This window comes from Hydra vulgaris, chromosome 11 (assembly GCF_038396675.1).
Source record: "Hydra vulgaris chromosome 11, alternate assembly HydraT2T_AEP".
Classification (NCBI taxonomy): domain Eukaryota; kingdom Metazoa; phylum Cnidaria; class Hydrozoa; order Anthoathecata; family Hydridae; genus Hydra; species Hydra vulgaris.
The window spans coordinates 37,197,501-37,216,570 of NC_088930.1; the positions used below are offsets into that span (position 1 = coordinate 37,197,501).

Consider the following 19,070-nt stretch of genomic DNA (forward strand, 5'->3'; position numbering starts at 1 on the left):
AATTATCTAATACATCTGGTTGACAATCTTTAATAATTTCACCTAAATTCAATGCAATAAACAATTTTAAAAGGTATCATATTGGCTTGTCAAAATTATTTTTTTATTTTATATATAAAATAGATAAAACACACAGTGGAATCCAAATAAACCATTTTTTGATCCAAGTAATTTTTATACTCAGATATAATATTGCTGGTCACAACATTATGCATTAACTTATTAAAAATCAAGTAATCATGTAATGATTAATGACATAACTTTTTGTTCCTTAAAAGTCACTTAAAACTTTAGGCAGAAATAATGTTAGTAAATAATGGGTTTAAGAGAACTCTTATTCTTAATTACCTGTACCGCACACAACAAACCTTCTTTCTTTACCACAAAAGCATCCTACAAAAAAGCATAAATATAAATTGTTTAATTTTACACGAAAAAATTTGTAAACACTTTGTTATAATTATATTTTAGATTAAAATAAAATAGTGCTATACACTCAGACAAAAGTGAGGAATACAAACTACATAAAGTTTGTAACTAAAACAGCAAAAAAACAAAAATAGTAAATTTAGATAAATAACACTTTAAATTTAAAAAGTTCAATAAAATTGTTTTTAAATTGATTGATAAAGATTCTCTATTTATCACTCTACTGGTAAAAACGTTATGAAAACTTATGTGTCTTCATAGTATAATATAGTGACCTCCTAGTTTTACAGTTGCTGCCTAGTATTTCTGGTTGTCAATGAAGACTTATAGTACTACACCCTTTAATATATTTAAACAATTGTGTCAGGTAACCCTTCTTTTGCGGTTCTCTAGTGATAGTAAAACTAAGTTTTTTAATCTTTCTTCATAATTAAACTCTCATCTAGTTTGATTTATCTTTATCTAAGACGCATTCACCTGCCCACAACCTTTTGATGTGGGCAGATGAATGCTCCTTAGCTATAGTGAAAAATTAACTTACCATTACCCATAAAAACAAGTTGTTTATTTGCAGGTATGGGTAAAGTTAGATCTTAGATCTTGATTATCTCTGTGTGATGGTGTTACAATAAAAATACTCCGTCTCAAATTGTCTCAAATCAGATCCCAGCCTCAGTCTCATATCAGTCCTATTATCAGTCATTATCAGTCCAGCAAAACATATATGTCAAAAAGGGCATATAGTTCTGAAAAATTACTTGAGCTATTTCATAATGTCATATAAAAAAAATACATTATAAGAAATTACCCAAACCACACAACTGAAACTGTTCCAAATTTCAATTCTAGTAGCTCACTGTTGGATCTCTAGTTTATTTTTATTATACTGCCAACACAAACTTCAGATAGAAATTACAAATTAAATTACAAAGGTGAATAAATTGATGCTATGAATAATAGTTGTCATCTTCTATTCCTGCATGGATCCAGGAGGTTACATAGGAGGCGCATTTATCAGCTGAGAGAGAAAAGACATCAGCCCAAGGACTGTCACAAAGAAAATCCCAAAAAGAATCCCAGTCAACTTTAGGGTAGTAGTAAGTAGTGTGATGATAGGGTTCAAAGAGGAAATACGAGATAAAAAATTTATAGAGATCATGGCATTGTCAGAACCACCTAAGAAAGAAAAAGGAGAAACTAAACAAAGGCTAGGGTCAGAGACAAGACACAAATCAAGGAGTGAAGGTAAGTGATTAGAGTTGCCTGGAAAAGGAGTCACAAACTTAACTATCTGAGTAAGAAATGCAGAAATTATAGACTTTTATGCCAGCAGGTTAGTGGTGTAAGATAGGACCGGCTGATAGTAAAATACCTTACTACCAGCCGGCCTCAGATATGAATTTTAGAGCTGAACACTCATTAGGAGATAACAGGAAGAGTTGCATAGCCACTAACAAGGAAGCAAAAAATCTATGAGTAGAGTCAAGAAGATTTAGCATTCATCCTCCTTGGCATAAAAATATGTAACACAGGTTTGCAGTCTGATTGATGAAGAAAAGGGTTCAAAGTTGGTCAACAGAATTATTCTGCTTACCCCTAAAGTCTTTGCCTAGGAAGCCTTCTACAAGACAGTTGCTGGATGCAGTTAACATTTGCCCAAGATGAGTAATTTTATCAAGACACCATCTCCAGTCTTTACTTAATCGAGAGCCCTAAGGTAGGGGATTTTTAAGCCAGAGTTTGTTTCTCCCAGCCATTGCCTTAAAAGGACAACCCTGAGGCAGCAGGGCATGGAGCAGGTAGTACTGGGTTACATAATACCAGTAGCAAGATGATCATGATGATCCTGAACCTGAATTGACCTGGGATATACAGTTATAAGTGCATTAAGCACTTTTGTACATTAGAAATTTTGTAAAGGATGAAAAAAAATTATTGATTTGAAACTATATAAATAAACAAAATAGTTGAATGTAAAACGAACATAAAAAAGTAACTTGAATTAAATATAATAAAAAGAATTTTCTTTTCTTTGACATAGTTTGGAAATTTTAAAAGTAAAAAAAAAACTTTCAAATTAAAACTAAATTTATTAAATTTAATAAAATAAATTTAAATTTAAATTTTTTTTTTAAAACAGAAAGTAGAAAGAAATTTAAATTAACTATCTGTTGTTTTTTTTTATCAAAAGAAATCATTATTTCACAATTGTTGTGAAATGTTTTTTAAAATTAATTACTGCTTATTGTTTTTTGCATAAACTATTTCAAAAGTTTAAATAATCTTATTAAAAAAACTTTTGACATATAGTAAATGGCTTAAAGTGTAGGTAAAATTCCGTACATAAAATGAGAACAGCATAACGCTTCTTAACAAGGCCTGAAATATGTTAAACTTAAGTAAGAGAATAGTTTCTTAAAATAAAAAATTTACATTTTAATGGACAATAAAAAATATACCTTCAGCAAACTCTACTTCACAAACTTGACAAGCACCTTAAATTAAAAAAAAAAATTACATTAAGTAGGTTTGTTTATTTTTGTGATGATATTTACTTGTTTAATTGCCTATTATTTTAGAGTTGTTTACAATGTTATAATATATAATAAACTGTTATAATATTATGTAATAAAACACTTTAAAAAACAGTTATATAAAAATTTTTTACCTTCATGACACTTTAATTGACAATTATGTTTACCACACTTTAAAAGCTTTGAACATATGTTATCACAGATAATTGGTTTAATTTGTCCACAACGAATTTTTGAGCTGAAAATTTATTTGGTGGTTAATCAGCAGGTAAAAAAATTATTAAAAATTGATACCAATCAAAAATAAAAAAACATTTATTACTAACATTGTTTTAGTGCAGGGACAATGTTTTGTAACCATCACAGGACAACTAGGACATGGTCCAGGATGACACAATCTAAATAAAACATAAAAAAATTAAAAATCATTTATTATTAGAATAAATTTTAAATTAAAAATTTAAATTAATTATAAAAAAAATATAAGGAAAATAAATGTTTTATAAAATATGTCTATTATTAATAACATACAAATGCAAACTTCTAAATTTAGCAAAATACTGTGATTATTATACTAATTAATTAAATTAGAACTATTAACATACTTTATTACTTAAATTTTTCTCAAATTTGATTAAATTTATAGTCGGTAAGTATAAACTTTGAATATAAAAAAAGTATAATATTAAAATAACCTAAGTTTTTAAAACTTATAAAACAGAGTTAAAGCCAGAGCAACTTTGTCAAATGCTCAAAACAAAAAAAACTTACTCGCTGCAACCATGATCACAGGTCACTAAACGTTTCTTTTTACAAATTTCACCACAACCTGAAAATCATGTATTTATTTGAAAATAGTTGTAACTACAATTGAGTATGAGCTTATTAAAACTTTTTTTTTCATTCTATTACACTCAACTAAATGAGCAATTGAGTTGCCAAAAGTTACTCATGTTTATTTTGTTACTTACTATGAGGAGTTATGCCATCTCTTGGATTCCAATCAGGATCACGGATTTTACCTTAAAAATAAATTATTTTTTAATTACTAAATAAAATATAAACAAAGTAAATACTTCATATTAGTAGGCTAATTTGAAAGATCATTAAAATTAACTGAAGATAATAAAAAGTTTTTTTGTTTTCAAATTCTTTTAAAAATTGTTTACAAAACATTGTTAAACCCAAAATATTATTAAATTGGCTCAGATGGTCAAGAAGCAAACTAACAACAAAAGCCATCCAAAAGTTGCATAACAAACATTTGATATTGTTTCTTATTAAATTAGTGGTGCTGAACCCAAAAATTATGTCCATTTTTCTCTGCTGCAAATCATTATTTAGTTAAAGAATTTTTCAATATGGTTTTTATGGAATAATTTAATGAGGAAAAGAAGCAATGACTAAATTAGACAAGTGTTAAAAAAAGTTATGACTATAAAAGATAAAAATACTTATGATAGGGTGTAATGTCAATAGTAAATATAATTAGTTATTCAGCCCTTGGAATTAGGGTTAGCATTCGGCAATACCGACTTAAAAGTGTTTGAGGTTGGCAAAAAATTGCTGCCCACTTTTTTATGTTTTATGGTAAGACATTTGTATAAAATTTTTTTTGCAGACCTAATGCGGACCTCTTAAAGATTAAGGTCAGCAATCTCATTTTTCCTAATCTTGAGGGCTGGTTAGTGTCATTTCTATTGTAATTTGACAACAGTATTAATATCTTTATCATCATGGTCATCAGCCATGCCTTGTCAGATTTTTGTTTATACCACAACTATAACAGTGATGTTAGGCCATATTTTATGATGATTATAATAATGTCATTGCAATCTTAAAAGGCTACGATGTACTTCATTGTAGAAAATTAAAAGTAAATTTAACCAAATAATCCAATATTCTTTATTGCTTTTTTTATGTTAACAAACTGCACCATTAGCCATAAATTAAAGCTCACTTTTTTATGAAGCATTTATTCAAAAAAAAAAAAAAAAATGGAAACTAAAATGTATTTTGGTATTTTATTTTTTAATATTTTAGGTAAAATCTATAAGCATTATGGAAATCTTAAAAAAAATCTAAACATGATTTTGATACCATAAAAAGAAAAATAATGAAACATGTTATCTTAATTTTAAAAAAAGATTGGTCAAAAGTTAAGGATATATTTCAAATAATATATTAAACCAACAATTTACAAACAGAAAACAATTTTTTAAAAAAATCAATATTTTGTTGAACCACTTTTCTGTAGTAAACATTGATTTACTCTCTTTGGCATTGAATTTACAAGATTTTGAGGTATTTCTTTAGGCACTTTGTCGAGCAATATTCTTAATTCAAATTTTAGTAGTTCAACATTTGAAATTTCAATTTTTCCAAGATGATAATCTAACCATGACCATAAATTTTCAATACAATTTAAGTCTGGGCTGTTAGCAGGCCACAACATTATTGAAATTTGGTTGTCTTATATTAAATATTTCATATTTTTGTATATATCTATATATGATATTTCTGTTTTCTTCTTTAAATATATAGATTGAGGGCCAATTATCTAAAATTTCAATATATCTATCACCATTAAGTCAATCCTAAAATAATAAATAATTCATTTTGTCTGAGAATTTAACATTTCGCCACTTACAATCAGACCAACTTTTATGCTGATTGCACCAGGCAATCCTTGCCTTTTGCTGCTTTTTTGACTTTTCACATGCAGATTGCTGCATACAATTATTTCTATGAAGAATTGTTCAAACAGTTTTTGCACTCACATTTATTCCAGAAGTTGTGTTCAATTTATGGCAGAGAGCATTTTATGATGATGCCGATCCCTAATGTTACCTGTTTCAGGTAACATTAGGGATTGGCATCTTTACTGTAAAGATAAAAATATTAAACATAAAACACCATTCCCACCACCTAACTGTTTTAATATATCTTTTGCAAATATTTGTGGTCCACAAAGTAACTTTCCATCAGTTAAATTATTACCTCTTGCAAAATTCACCAGATTTGCAAACTCTTTGTGAGACTAATTTAAATTTGGCTGTTCCTTCATCAGATCTTAGTACTGATAGGTACTACCCTTTCTTCGCAAAGACTCCAATAGTCACATGCTTGGCTTGGGGTATACTTATTGAGTCAGGCCTTATTCTACTCCATGGTCTACTCCTTCTTGTGCAGCTTTTATTTCTAATTGCAATAATTCTTTACATCTTTATCAAAAGAACAACTCTCTTGAGAGCAAACACCTATTTATTATTGCAAAAAAACAATGTCTGATGCTAAGCTCATTATTCACAGTTTACTAAATCTCATAACTTATCTCAGAAGTTAGGTTCTAGAGACTTTTGAAAAATCTTCAAGGATAAGGCAGAACTATTTCCAAAGAACTTTTCTTCTGACTTGACTCTTGATTCATAAGGACATGCTTATCCTGCCATTTCAGTTAAACAGGTTAACCGATTGTTAGACATTCAAATCACTCTAGCTTTCATTGCTAAAGTCATATCTCAATTTAACTCATCTACGGCTTGTGGTCCTGACAACATTCTTATCTTACGACAGTGTTACAGAATGCTCTTCAATTCTCTCTGAACTATTTAAAAAGTGTTTGACTGAACATTGCTTTCCTGAAAGTGGCATCTGCGATTCCAATTTTTAAAAACTCTGGAGGTCATTCTGACCCCTCAACAATTGTTCGATTAGCCTTCGCTTTATTTTTAGCAAGGTCTTTCAGTCTTTAATCAACAAATTTATAACATCTTATCTTGAGTCAAATAACTTACTGTCTGACAACCAATATGGTTCTCGATCTTCTCATTCTACAGCTGACTTGCTAACTGCTGTGACTGAAAGATTCTATTGTGCATTAAATGGTGACGGCATCTAGGAAAGTTTTTCAGATTATCAAATTATTTTTTTCTAACAGTTTTATCGAATTCACCCTTAAAGGCTAACACTTTTCTTCATTTTCAGTAACTTCTGGGGTACCTCAAGGTTCTATATTTGAACTTATTTTGTTTCTTGTATACATTAATAACCTTACTGATTATCTAATTGACTGATGACTCTATTCCCTAATGACTTTATACTGCTGTCTTGACAAAAAGTCTTCTTTTTTCGATTGCTTAGAACAGACAGCTGATTTTAAATCTGATTTCACTTCTATAACATCTTGGGGCTTGCAGTGGCTTGTAAATTTTAACTCCAACAAAACAAATTTTAACAACAACAAAAGTTATTTACTGCAAACAACTATTGCAATACTGCCAAAATTTCTATTTTGATGAATGCTAACACTCTTTACCAACCCCTTAAGAAAAATGAGGTGCCAACCTCAAACTGTTAGAGGTCAACATCAGGTTAGCAAAAAAAATTTGACACAAAAGGGTTACCATAAAACATAGAAGCAAAGATGGCATCTGCTAAGGTTGCTTCTCTTTAACGTGCTCGCCATTTTCTTACTCCTGATTCCATTTTCTTCTTCTACAAATCTCTTATTCTCTCCTGTATGGAATACTGTTATTTGACTTGGTTCTGCTAATGATGCTGTTTTTCTTCTTGACAAGATTCAAAAGCGGATTGTAAGCGTAGTTGGATCTGCCAAGCTTAAGCTTAAGTCAACCATTTCCATGCTCTTTAACCCTATTCTTTGTTTAATTGTGGTTGCTTACTGCCTAGTTGGAAGTGAATTAATATAAAATAAAATAATGTGAATACTTTTTGACATTAAACTGAGCCACAATTTTTAAGTAGAACCTATTATTAACAGAATACTAAATATAACATCTGGGGCAGTTGATTATACTTAGACATGATAAAGACAACTTACCTAGGAAAGGGAAATTTCTGATATAAAACCCTCTAACTTACTGTGTGTAAGGGTAGTAAAAGATCATAAATCTTACATAATAATCCTCCTAACGGTAGTATTGCCAGTAGTATTTATAAATTACTAAAAATAAAATACAAAACCTATAAAATATAAATAAAAATATTAATGAAAACAATCTTACCACAAAAACAAAAATATTTATTAGGTGGTCTTGTTGAAACATTTTGACAACCAGGACATCTCCAACCACTCTCATCTTACAAATAATGTTTAAAATAAATCATTAAATAACTTTGAAACCATCTTTAACTATAACTTTATATAATATTATTTTAAAAAACATACAAATACCTTTAACAGCAGCAGTTTCTGATCTTGCCCATTTCTTAATGCACTGCAAATGAAAAATGTGGTAACAGTTCCCACAATTCCAAACCTCGTGGTTCCATTTGACAGAATCACAACAAATCATACATTCGTAAACTCCTTTTATTAACTGTTCAATTAAGGATTGTGCTTGTGAAGAGTTCATAGGACCACATTTACTTAGTGCTGTTTGTTGCCATTCTTCAGGCATTGCATGATCTTGTTTTAATAAAGTTGGCACAACTGTTTGATCTATTTCCTGTTTAACATAGCCTACATGTGATTGATGGGAAATATTTGGGAAACAATTTGCATATTGCGAATAATTAGACATTCCAGAAGGATTGCCTCTATGAGCAAAGGATTGCTGATAAAAAGCTGAAACATTTGTACTAGGAGGTAATGCATTACCATGCTGTGGTGGAAACATTTCTTGGTAGTTAATTGATTGTTGTACCGATGACACATGGTTTTGTGGCAAAGTAGACATCTGATTATGTTGTTGTTGTAATGTAGAAATTTGTGAATGTGAATAGCGCCCAGGTGAACTTCCAATATGATGTGTTCCATAAGCATTGGTTGCAACATGTATTCCAGGAGGTGCACTAGACTGCTGTATACTTGCTCCTGAATAGTTCATGTTAGATCCTGTAGGCAGTACATTTGCAGTCCCACGAAACCCTGAGCCTACATAAGCACCATGAGAAACAGGGGACTGGTGATAATTAGGGGTCTGTAAATTTGAATGAATATGTTGCTGTTGACCTTGGACTGGAAGCTGGCTATTAGTAAAAAAATGATTTTGCTGTCCAAGTGATACCTGATTTCCAGGTTGCATTAAATGTAAAGATTCTGTATTAGTTACTGATGTTTTAATCACACCAGTTCGTTCTTCCATTTTTTTCCTATTATATTGAACTTCAGGGTCGTTGTTAAAAAAGTTTTTAACAAAATCAAGACTTTTTTTATGCTCACTTTTATCTCTTACAGATTCCATTGGTAGCTGATTATGTGTTGGCTGTGGAATACGGTCTGGCTTAGAACTACGAAATGCAGAAAGTGGCAAACTATTATATGGACTACCAAGAATACTTTGATTTGTTGGTGCAACAGCATACTGCATTGGCAACCATTGCATTTCATTAGGACCATTAATCCCAGGTATTACTTGATTACTATAATAATTGTTGACTCCTATACTTCCTTCTTGATATTTTCCAACAAATCCCTGATATTCATCTATTTTTTTAGTTTGACTTTGCATTTTTTGTTCTTTAATATCTTTTTTTGGACCTTTATATACACGTGTAGAATCATTTGGTTTTTGGTCATTTTTCAATTTATTAGAAAATTTATTTGAGGGGGCCTTTTGATGCCGGTTGTTATTTCCACTCTTTTTTCTACTATTGTCTTTAACTCCCTTATTACTGTCAGATTTTTTATCCATGTTTGAATCACTGAAATCAGCAGCAGCACTCATTTTAGCCATGTATTCTTGAAGACGCTTTATTTTTTCTGCATCTTTTTCTGCAACACCTAATGGTCTTTCTTGAGTAGAAACCACCGGCGCTATTTCTTTATCATTATTGTCTTGTTGGTTATTCGATTGATTATTTTCTATATGAACCAACTCATTAGTTGTTAAGGGTCTTTGCTGAATTTTTTTTACTACTTTTTCATCATCCATATTGTTTTCTGTGGTTGAAGTAGATAAAAAAGTACGATTTTTACTAGCAAAATCTGTAGGCTTATATAATGCTGATTTACGATGAGATGCCATCCCTGTATTATATAAAAAGTTCTTTCATGACAAAATATAAACAAACAAACAAAAACAGCAAAATCTATTTTATACAGAAAGTATAAAATAGATTAACTACACACTTTTTTTAATTATCCTGTGTTGATTGGTACAAAAATGAAGTATATAATATGGAGGCTGTGTGAATATGATTAGATGCAGATGGGATCAAACTTAGAACTTTTTACCACTACACCACTCCACATATTTAACAATAATGTAATTTTTATAATCTAAGTATTTATTATACCACATTTTTAAAACAACTCAAATATTTTTAAATAAAATAGTTTTAGAATAAGTAAAGTAGAGTATGCGAACAACTTGTTCATGGAGACTAACCAACAATTGAAAATATTTAATATTATCATAATTATCATTACAAAAAATATTTATTCTTACAAACAAAAATTAATAATATTATTATAATCAATGTATAAATTATTATTTTAAGTAAAAAGATTTTTTTTTTTTTTTGAAATGTGTTTCTTTACTCAAAATTTTTTTGTTAAAATTATTTTTGGTGGCTTAAATTATTTTTGGTGGCTTAGCTGTAGCATAACCATACTTGCCATCCTAAGCAAGAAGCAATACAGTTGCTTCATTCCTAATAGTCATTTTCTTGAAAATATGCCTTGAAAATGCACACTAAATGCATTTATAAAGATGTCAGTGTCATTTAGTGTGCATTTCCAAAGTACAATGATATGCTATGGCGCTTTTAATACTCTGATGTTGTGCAGGTGTTAATTAAATATAAAAATCATAAAATTTGCATACATAGGTGAAATTTAAAACTTTTTTTATTACGAGATCTCCTAGCCAAACAAACAAAAATTAAAAGTAAACTAAATGAACAAAAATTAAAAAAAAAAAAAAGAGAAAAACTTTAGAAATTTTACTACAGCAGAAAACTCTAATAATAATCACAGAACCAAAAAACATATAAAAGTAAAAGAAATAAAATACAAACAAACAAAGAACGCAATTAAATTACTTAACAAAACAATCATTAAACACTCGTCCCTTAAAGCGTTCAACTATTTTAAACAAACACTTTGCACAAATAAAATTAATTCAAAAAAATAACGTAACTTACATATGCAAAGTTTGGAAAATCATTTGAATTAAGATTCTGTGTAATGATGAAAAAACCAAATTATTTCACCATATCGACGCAAGAAAGAAGTGATTTGCTTTAGACAAAATCTCCGGTGCCGAAATAGAATGTTTTTTCCTATTAATTTTTAAAGATCCGTTCATTTTATTTATTTTATTTTATTTATTGTTTCAGTTTATCTAATACACTTTTATGGTTTTAACCATTTAAACACTGTAACAATTTACACTGTCGTCAAATAGTCTTTGTTTTAAAATATTTTAATTAAGAAATTTAAATTAAATACTGTATAACACAAATACACTTTCTAGGGTAAATGGGACATTTTCCACAGTTGCTGTCTACAAACGAAATCCTATCAGTTTTTTGAGAATTGTCTTTTTTGTTCCAAGAATTTTCAAGAAGAAATTTCACTCCGTTTTAAATAGATATATTTTAGTTCTGTTTTAAATTTAGTTGTATAAGTGCATGTAACTATAGTTTACATTAGCTTTAACTTTTGCTATACTTTTACTATAACTTTTTTTTTATTTGTGATTATTCCATATTCTAGATAGAGTAAAGCACCTTTTACTCTATCTAGAATTTAGTGAGTTTCTTTTAGTTTAGCGCTACGATATTTATGTGCTACGATAATTACGTGTGAACAAACGAGAACTCCTGTGAGCGTAAGTATTGTCAATAGTGAGTTATTTTAGTGCCAATCGTTAAAAATTCTCGAAGAGAGTTGTGACAATCGTTAATGATGTTCAAATGGATTTATACCAATTGTTAATAATATACGTAGAGAGTTATTTGTGTAATAGTTTTTACAAAAGAGAACTGGTAAAGCGAGTATAAAGACGCGCGTCCCAATAAGGAGCTGATAGAGTTTCGTTTTTAACACGGATCACCATCAGACGAACTGTTTAGAAATTCAGAGTTCATATATTAGAAAAAAATTTTTAATTTCTGAATAAAAATGTTGTACATCAACAAATCTCTATATGGCCACTTTTTGTTTTTTTTCTTAAACATTTTCGCTTTCAACTTAGCTGCAAGCAACCACTATTAGAGTATTAGAGTTGGAAGTTATTGGAAGAGAAAAGATGAAGATTGTGGAGCAAGATAACGATTGACAGAAGACTTAAAAGATTGCAAATTATATGAATCAGGAAAGCAATGTAAAGGAAGCGAATTCTAAAGAACTGATGATCGAGGAAAAAAACTAGACGAATAAGAGCTTTTGGAGCACTTAGGAACAGTCACAGAAAAAGGATGAGACCTAATTGAATGACGAGTAACACGAGAATGAATTTTAGTAGATGGTACAAAAGACACTAGCTCTTTAGAGCAGTGTCCATTATAGTATTTGTCGAAAAGAGAAAGAGAAGCAACATTACAACAATGTGGTAATGGTTGGAGATTGGCTGCAAGAGCATGTCCAACTATGTTTACAATGCGTTTTTGCACCTTGTCTAAAGTAGAAAGGACATCATTAGAAGATCCGCCCCAGATATTGCATCAGCATTCCATTCAAGGCCGGATTTGAGATTTATGCAGATAAAAAGATGCAAACTTACCAGATGCTTATTTTACAACTGATTTGATATATGGTTTCCAAAAAAGATCGGAAGTAAGAGTTAGTCCTAAAAGATGAAGGGTAGGTGACTCATCGAGTACATTGCTGTTCATAAATATAAGATCTAAATTATTGCAATAACAATTGGCTGAAAAAAGTTACAGTTCACCAGCTGCTATTAGCATCATGCTGAAGCAGAAGTGAGATTCTTTTCAAGCTCAAATTCCCCTCCTAGCAATCAGAGAGTATTGGCTTCTTATCACGACAAGAATAAATGGTAGTATCATCAGCGAAAAATTCCACCTTAGGTGAGAGAATATCTAGAAGATTGTTAATGTAAATTAAAAAGAGTATAGGACCAAGGATTGAACCTTGAGGAAACCCTGAAGTAACAGGATATGAAGAAGAGTGCTGTCCATTGAGGACAACTTTAATACTTTAATACGATTGGAAAGAAAGGATTCAATAATCTTAAAAATTTTACCAGATACACGTAAAAATAAAGCTTTTGGAGAACACCAGCATGCCAAACTATTGAAATCCATATTGATGATTAGTAGGCAAGTTATTAGTTTTAAGATGAGAGATTAAGTGTTTGTTAATTAAAGATTCAAAAACCTTGCTTATGATATGAAGAAGACTAATGGGACGGTAGTTAGACAAATCAGATCGCTCTCCAGAATTTTTGAAAATAGTTGTAACAGATGCCGCTCGCCAGCTGGCTGGAGAACAAGACTCTGATATGCACTTATTAAATAGTTTGAAAGTATAGACGCCAGCTCCGGAACACTTCTGAGAACACTTCTGCAAAACTATAACAGGTATGTTGTCCGGACCACAAGCTGTAGAAGAGTCTAAGCAGAAAATTACTTTATATACAAATGTTAAGCAATGAATCAATTTGTTTGACGATTATATCAGATAGAACGCAACTGGTGGAATCAAGAGATGATATTGATGAAAAGTTCTTAGCAAACAATTTAGCTTTGTCTTTAGGTGAAGTGACAAAGTCTGAACCATACAAGAGAGGTGGATTAACAGATTTACCCTTATTATTGATACTATCAAAGATTCTCCAGAAGTCACGAGAGCCTAATTTTTGTGATAAAATACGAGATTTCATGACCTGAGAATAGCGGGCTTTGGCGTTAGACAAAACCTTTTTACAACGGTTTCGATTAGAAATTGCAACAGCACAATGTGTGAAAAACCATAGAGAAGAGTGAGATTTGACCTAGAATCGTTGAGAGGGAATAAAAGATTTCATGCTAGTCTGAATCTAAGAAGTTTTGTAAGAAACACATTTGTCAGCAGGAAGACGAAAGTTTTCTACCCAAGGGTCATCACGAAGAAAATCACGGAAAGAGTCCCAGTCAGCTTCAAGGTAGTTGTAAGAGGTACGATGGCAGGGGGACTCAGACAATGAAGAGGAATTAGATGATAGTTAAAAGAATGAGATAATAGAGATCAAACCGTGATCAGAAGCTCATTTAATTTAAGACGTCCTCAATTGAATCATACGTCATCATAATAATATCATTTTTAGCTCTCATGTATTTTTTTGATCGCCATTCATATTTAATTATAGGTAGATACTGTATTATATTTTTAATTTTTGTATTAATATTGCCATTTTGCGCAATATAGTACTGATCAAATAGCATGCTTATTTTAGTAATATCTTAGTATATACTTTGTATATACTAGTTATCTTCGTAATATACTTAATAATGACAATTGTTTACGAATGTTCTGTCTAACTTCCGTCCTATTTTACATCTACCTGTACTTTCTAAAATTTATAAAAATGTAATTTATAATCGAATTTATACTTACTTAACATTACAAAAGCTGTTATGTAAAAGTAAATACGGTTCTCCAAAAAATTTGTTTGACTGAGCATATTATTGTTTAACTGTGAAATAAAATGTTTCAATCTTTCGATAAAGGTCAGAAGATAATAAGCGTATTTATTTGCCTTTCAAAGGCATTTAAACAGTTGACCACAGAAATTTATTATCAAAATTAAAACATTTTGGTAAACAAGACATAATGCATAAATAGATAAAAAGTTATCTGATTAAAATAAAGCAGTTTGACATGAACGAATCAAAGTTTTTTACAGTTCTAGAGATACACCATCATTTAATCTACTATTAAGTGTGAGTACCTCACACTTAACATCAAGTGGATCAATTCTAGGACCGTTGTTGTTTTGAATTTATATCAATGATAAGTATAAGGCGTAATCTATAATATTTTTCAAAACGTTAGCTGATGATACAACTTTGTTTTACAACCATAATAACTTAAAATCAAGGTTTGCAAGGAGGTATAATAAAATAACTGGAGGAAAAACGAAGTCGAAAATTGTTGAAGATTGTGGTACAGTCTTAGTAGTATAATTATTCCAGCGGCAAGTCAAAATGGCCCTTTGCGTTAAAAAAGAAAAATTTTGAAATGGAGCTTGTAACATTAGAAAGCTGTAATCAAAGTGGATTACTCTCTTAAATGTTGTTGAATAAGTTTTTAACAAGTGTTCCAAGTAACATAAAGTAATCACAACAAAAATCACGATTTACGCAAAGTAATTATTTTTTTAATGCCTTAATACTAAGTATAAATATCAAAGACAATCTCTACTTGTTTGAGCTTTATTTTTTGCTTTCCCGTTTAGCTATAGGTTCGTTACAACCTTAAAGAACGTTTTTTCGGCAAGGAACTTATAATATATGTTTAGGATTTTATTTTTTGTTGTGGTATTTTTGTTAAATTTATATTGCTATATTTTAAATATAGAGATATAAAATATCTTTTTGTAAATTTAGCAAAAATACAACCAATTCTTATCTAGACATTTATTATTTTAATTCTAATCTAGAAATTTATTATTCTTTGTTCAAAATGCACAACATTAAAAAATAACAAAAAAATAACTCTAAATATTGTTTACGAATTTTTCGGTAATTTCCACCTTTATATGCAATTAGGGATTGCAATTCTGCATTTGTTCAGCACATGCGAGATCCCGCATTAATTAATACGTGATCCGCATGATTTGTGGGGTTTAAATTTCGGAATTCATTTAAACAAAAAAGATACAAAGTAACCAGAGATACTTAAATTTAAACGAGTATATGGAGGCAAAACACATTAATCTTGAATTTACTCGAATCCGTTGATCGCAGAACGCAGAATATCACGTCGAGTTAGTGGTGAAAAAGGCTGCTTGCTGAAATAGTTAGCAATTATTAAGATCTTTGTAAAAATTGTGTTCAAGTTGATCAAGTTAAAAATAATAAATATTTACAAAAGTATATTCTACATGAACAAGGCAAAAAGTTAAAGTTGATTCTTGATCGACGACAACACGAAACAGTCTGCTCGACATGGCGGAACAATTTCATAAACTAAAGTTATATATCGAAAAAGCTCTTACTGACATTGCATCAGAACAACGTTTAATAATTAAAAAAAAAGAATGGTCTCAAACCCAGGGATGCGGAGTCTCAAAAAGGACACCGGATTTGAAAGTCACAAAGAGAACCTCGTTCTAGTTACTTATGTTTCACATAATAAATAGTTGTTATTGAATGTGAAACATTTGTTGCAAAATTGCTATAAGCAATCAAAACCAACAACAAAAAAACATTAACAAAATAATGGAATAGTTATATTTAATTATATAATGGAATAATTATATTTAATTTTGTTCTTTATTTCTCTCTACCTTTTTTAATCTACTGTTAATTATAATTTTCTTTTTTTAATACTTTCAAAATTGAAAAAAAAAATCTTTAATTTTGATAGCACTTACTTTTTATTCTCTTTGCTATATTATATGGCACGCCACTATTTTATGTGGCACTCCACATTTCTCCATTATATGATTGTGTCGCTGTGCGATAAATGGGTGAGATTTTTCGGCTGAGATGTTGGTAAACACAAGCCCTCAAGGTCCGTACAGACTAATTTTTATTTATCACTTTAAAAACTTCATATAAAATTTTATAAAAAATGTGTGCGTACAAAAAGCAAATCCAAGTGTATTTATCAACCATTTTTTAATTATTGTGTTTAAACCTTGAAAAAATTAAAATAATAGTATACTTTCCCATTTGTTTTAGAAATATATAATATGTTTTATCCTGTCAAAAGTTTTATATCATGATCAAAAAACCAATCGAATTTTTGGGTTGAGATATTTATTTGTTTCAAAGTAAACAAATAAAATATTGCAAACAGGAAGGTATGCACTAAAATTATTATTTATAAATATATTTTCAGATGCTATATTAGACACACATTGATGATACGAGTTTGTTTGTGTGTGTTTATTTTTCGTAAAGTTAAACTTAACATTATACTAAGGTATGAATGTCTAAATATGCATACATTATTAACTGATAATAATACATGAGTATGGTATTTTGTGCTTTGATGATATATAAGGTTGTATTAGACATACATTTTTAAGTTGCTTTTTTTAAAGGTTGATTTTTTTTAGTGTTTAGTCTTAAAGTGGCTGGATTGCTTAGTTAGTTAGAGGATCAAATGAAATGATAAAACCTAAACCTTTATGTAATATGAGTTCAAATCCAACCACTACCAACTCAGTGTTTGAGTAGTACTTTGATACACAAAAATGTTAGTTATTAAAGGCCACTACTTTTGTCTTTATGACTGTTTATGACTGTTCCTATGTTAAACCAATAATATCCTCGAATATAAGAATATAGTATAGCAAAATACAGCATGAAATTCAAGTAAAAAAAAAATTAACAGATTTAGACATTTTTGGAATAAAAAAATATTATAAATTAATTTGCAACATTTTTGGTTCTAAAAATTTAGAATTAAAAAGTTCGAGGTTTGATGCCAAGGTTTGTATTTTGAGTTAAAAGTTAGTTGTAACAACAATTATGAACAAATTGCTTAAATGACTGTAAATTATTTTGGAATAGCTTGAAAACAATATACCATTTATGACAAAAAAAAGGACAACCCAGCATATTTACATGAGTGCTAACAAACCATAAATCTACACCAATATATATAGAATCATATATATATATATATATAACAAACCATAATATATATATAACAAACCATAAAATCTACACCAATATATATAGAATCTGTGTGCAGTGATTTCAGAATTGCAAAAAATTTGTCGCAGCTTGAAACTAAACTTAGAACATATATAAGAAATATTGACAAAACTTTTTGAGGATAATAAGAGATACCATTTACAGAATCAATGAATTAATTAGATATTTGATTAGATGAAGTGTTTAGTAGGGTTTTTTTTCATTATTCCTAAAGTTATTATTAGAATTTGTATAATATTTTAATTTTATAGAATATTTCTTTTTATTGGTTTTGAATTTTTGGTATATTTTGGATGATATATTAGCTGTTATACTACTATATCAAATAGATATAAATATAAGATATGAAAGCAAAAGATATTTTTTATTGGCTAGCTAAAATAATGATTAAATATTTTATGAATTATGTGTTAGAAGAATTCAACAATTTTTCAGCTGCATTGTTTTGCAACTTATTTTTTTGTTAAGAATATTTTAAAATAAATTAAACTTTAATCTGAATACTAAATACACCTAAACTGCCTAACATATTAGTTAGCATCTAATTTGTTTATTTTCAAAGGAATAAAAAAACACACACTATTTTTCTATATAGTAATGCCTTCAAACTGTTTTAAAAGTGTATATATATTTAGAGGAACTGTCCGCATGGCCTGTCATGTTCATCTTAAGAGAGCTTTTTGCTCCGCTCTTGCACTCATTTATTCCTTGCTGAGGCCTATATATATAGGCATATATATATATATATATATATATATATATATATATATATATATATATATATATATATATATATATATATTTTTTTTTTTTTTTCGCTAACCTGATGCCAACCTCTAAAAGTTTGAGATCATTTTTCCTAATTCCGTGGGTTATATATCTGTGTTTGAGTCAAGTTTTTTATAATAATTTAAGTTATGGCTTTTGTACCTGAAAATAATAAAAACTTTAATTAAACTAAATTGCTTAATCTATATTTACATATAATTGTGGTCCTTGAAGTAACTGTTTGTCGGTAAAATCTTACTTTATGCAAAGTTGATCAGAACTGAGGCATATGGTGGTTTTAAACCTTGAAGTTCTTGACTATGAGCTGAAAATTCTACTTTCAGCTCACTAGTCTACTACTGCATATATTTAAGTAACAAAACATTAATATATTTTCATGTATATCAAAACACCAATTTGTTTTAAAAATCAAGTTTGAATTCACTAACTATTTGTTGATGTGTTTTTGCTTAGCACTAGTTCACTAAATTAATTTTCTCTTTGTTCTTTTTTGCTCCTTCATTTTCTTTCTTT

General features: G+C 29.3%; 2 protein-coding genes across 2 annotated transcripts in view; one reads left to right on the forward strand and one right to left on the reverse strand.

The window, feature by feature from the left end:
- LOC100203326 (transcriptional repressor NF-X1) overlaps window positions 1-11,206 on the reverse strand; it is a 51,145-nt gene extending 39,939 nt beyond the window's left edge. The window contains exons 1-10 of the mRNA XM_065810969.1: window positions 11,076-11,206; window positions 8,161-9,957; window positions 7,991-8,065; window positions 3,935-3,985; window positions 3,735-3,792; window positions 3,290-3,361; window positions 3,098-3,201; window positions 2,889-2,924; window positions 349-393; window positions 1-42 (exon numbers count right to left, since the gene is read on the reverse strand). The exon at window positions 1-42 is cut by the window's left edge and continues 37 nt beyond it. Of these exons, the coding sequence (XP_065667041.1) occupies window positions 1-42; window positions 349-393; window positions 2,889-2,924; window positions 3,098-3,201; window positions 3,290-3,361; window positions 3,735-3,792; window positions 3,935-3,985; window positions 7,991-8,065; window positions 8,161-9,955 (2,278 nt within the window). The 5' untranslated portion in view covers window positions 9,956-9,957; window positions 11,076-11,206. The remainder of the gene's footprint in view (window positions 43-348; window positions 394-2,888; window positions 2,925-3,097; window positions 3,202-3,289; window positions 3,362-3,734; window positions 3,793-3,934; window positions 3,986-7,990; window positions 8,066-8,160; window positions 9,958-11,075) is intronic.
- Window positions 11,207-16,773: 5,567 nt separating this feature from the next.
- Window positions 16,774-19,070, forward strand: part of LOC100211474 (WD repeat-containing protein 37) — a 28,685-nt gene continuing 26,388 nt past the window's right edge. The window contains exon 1 of the mRNA XM_065810970.1: window positions 16,774-16,906. The gene's annotated coding sequence lies outside the window, so the exon portion shown is untranslated. The remainder of the gene's footprint in view (window positions 16,907-19,070) is intronic.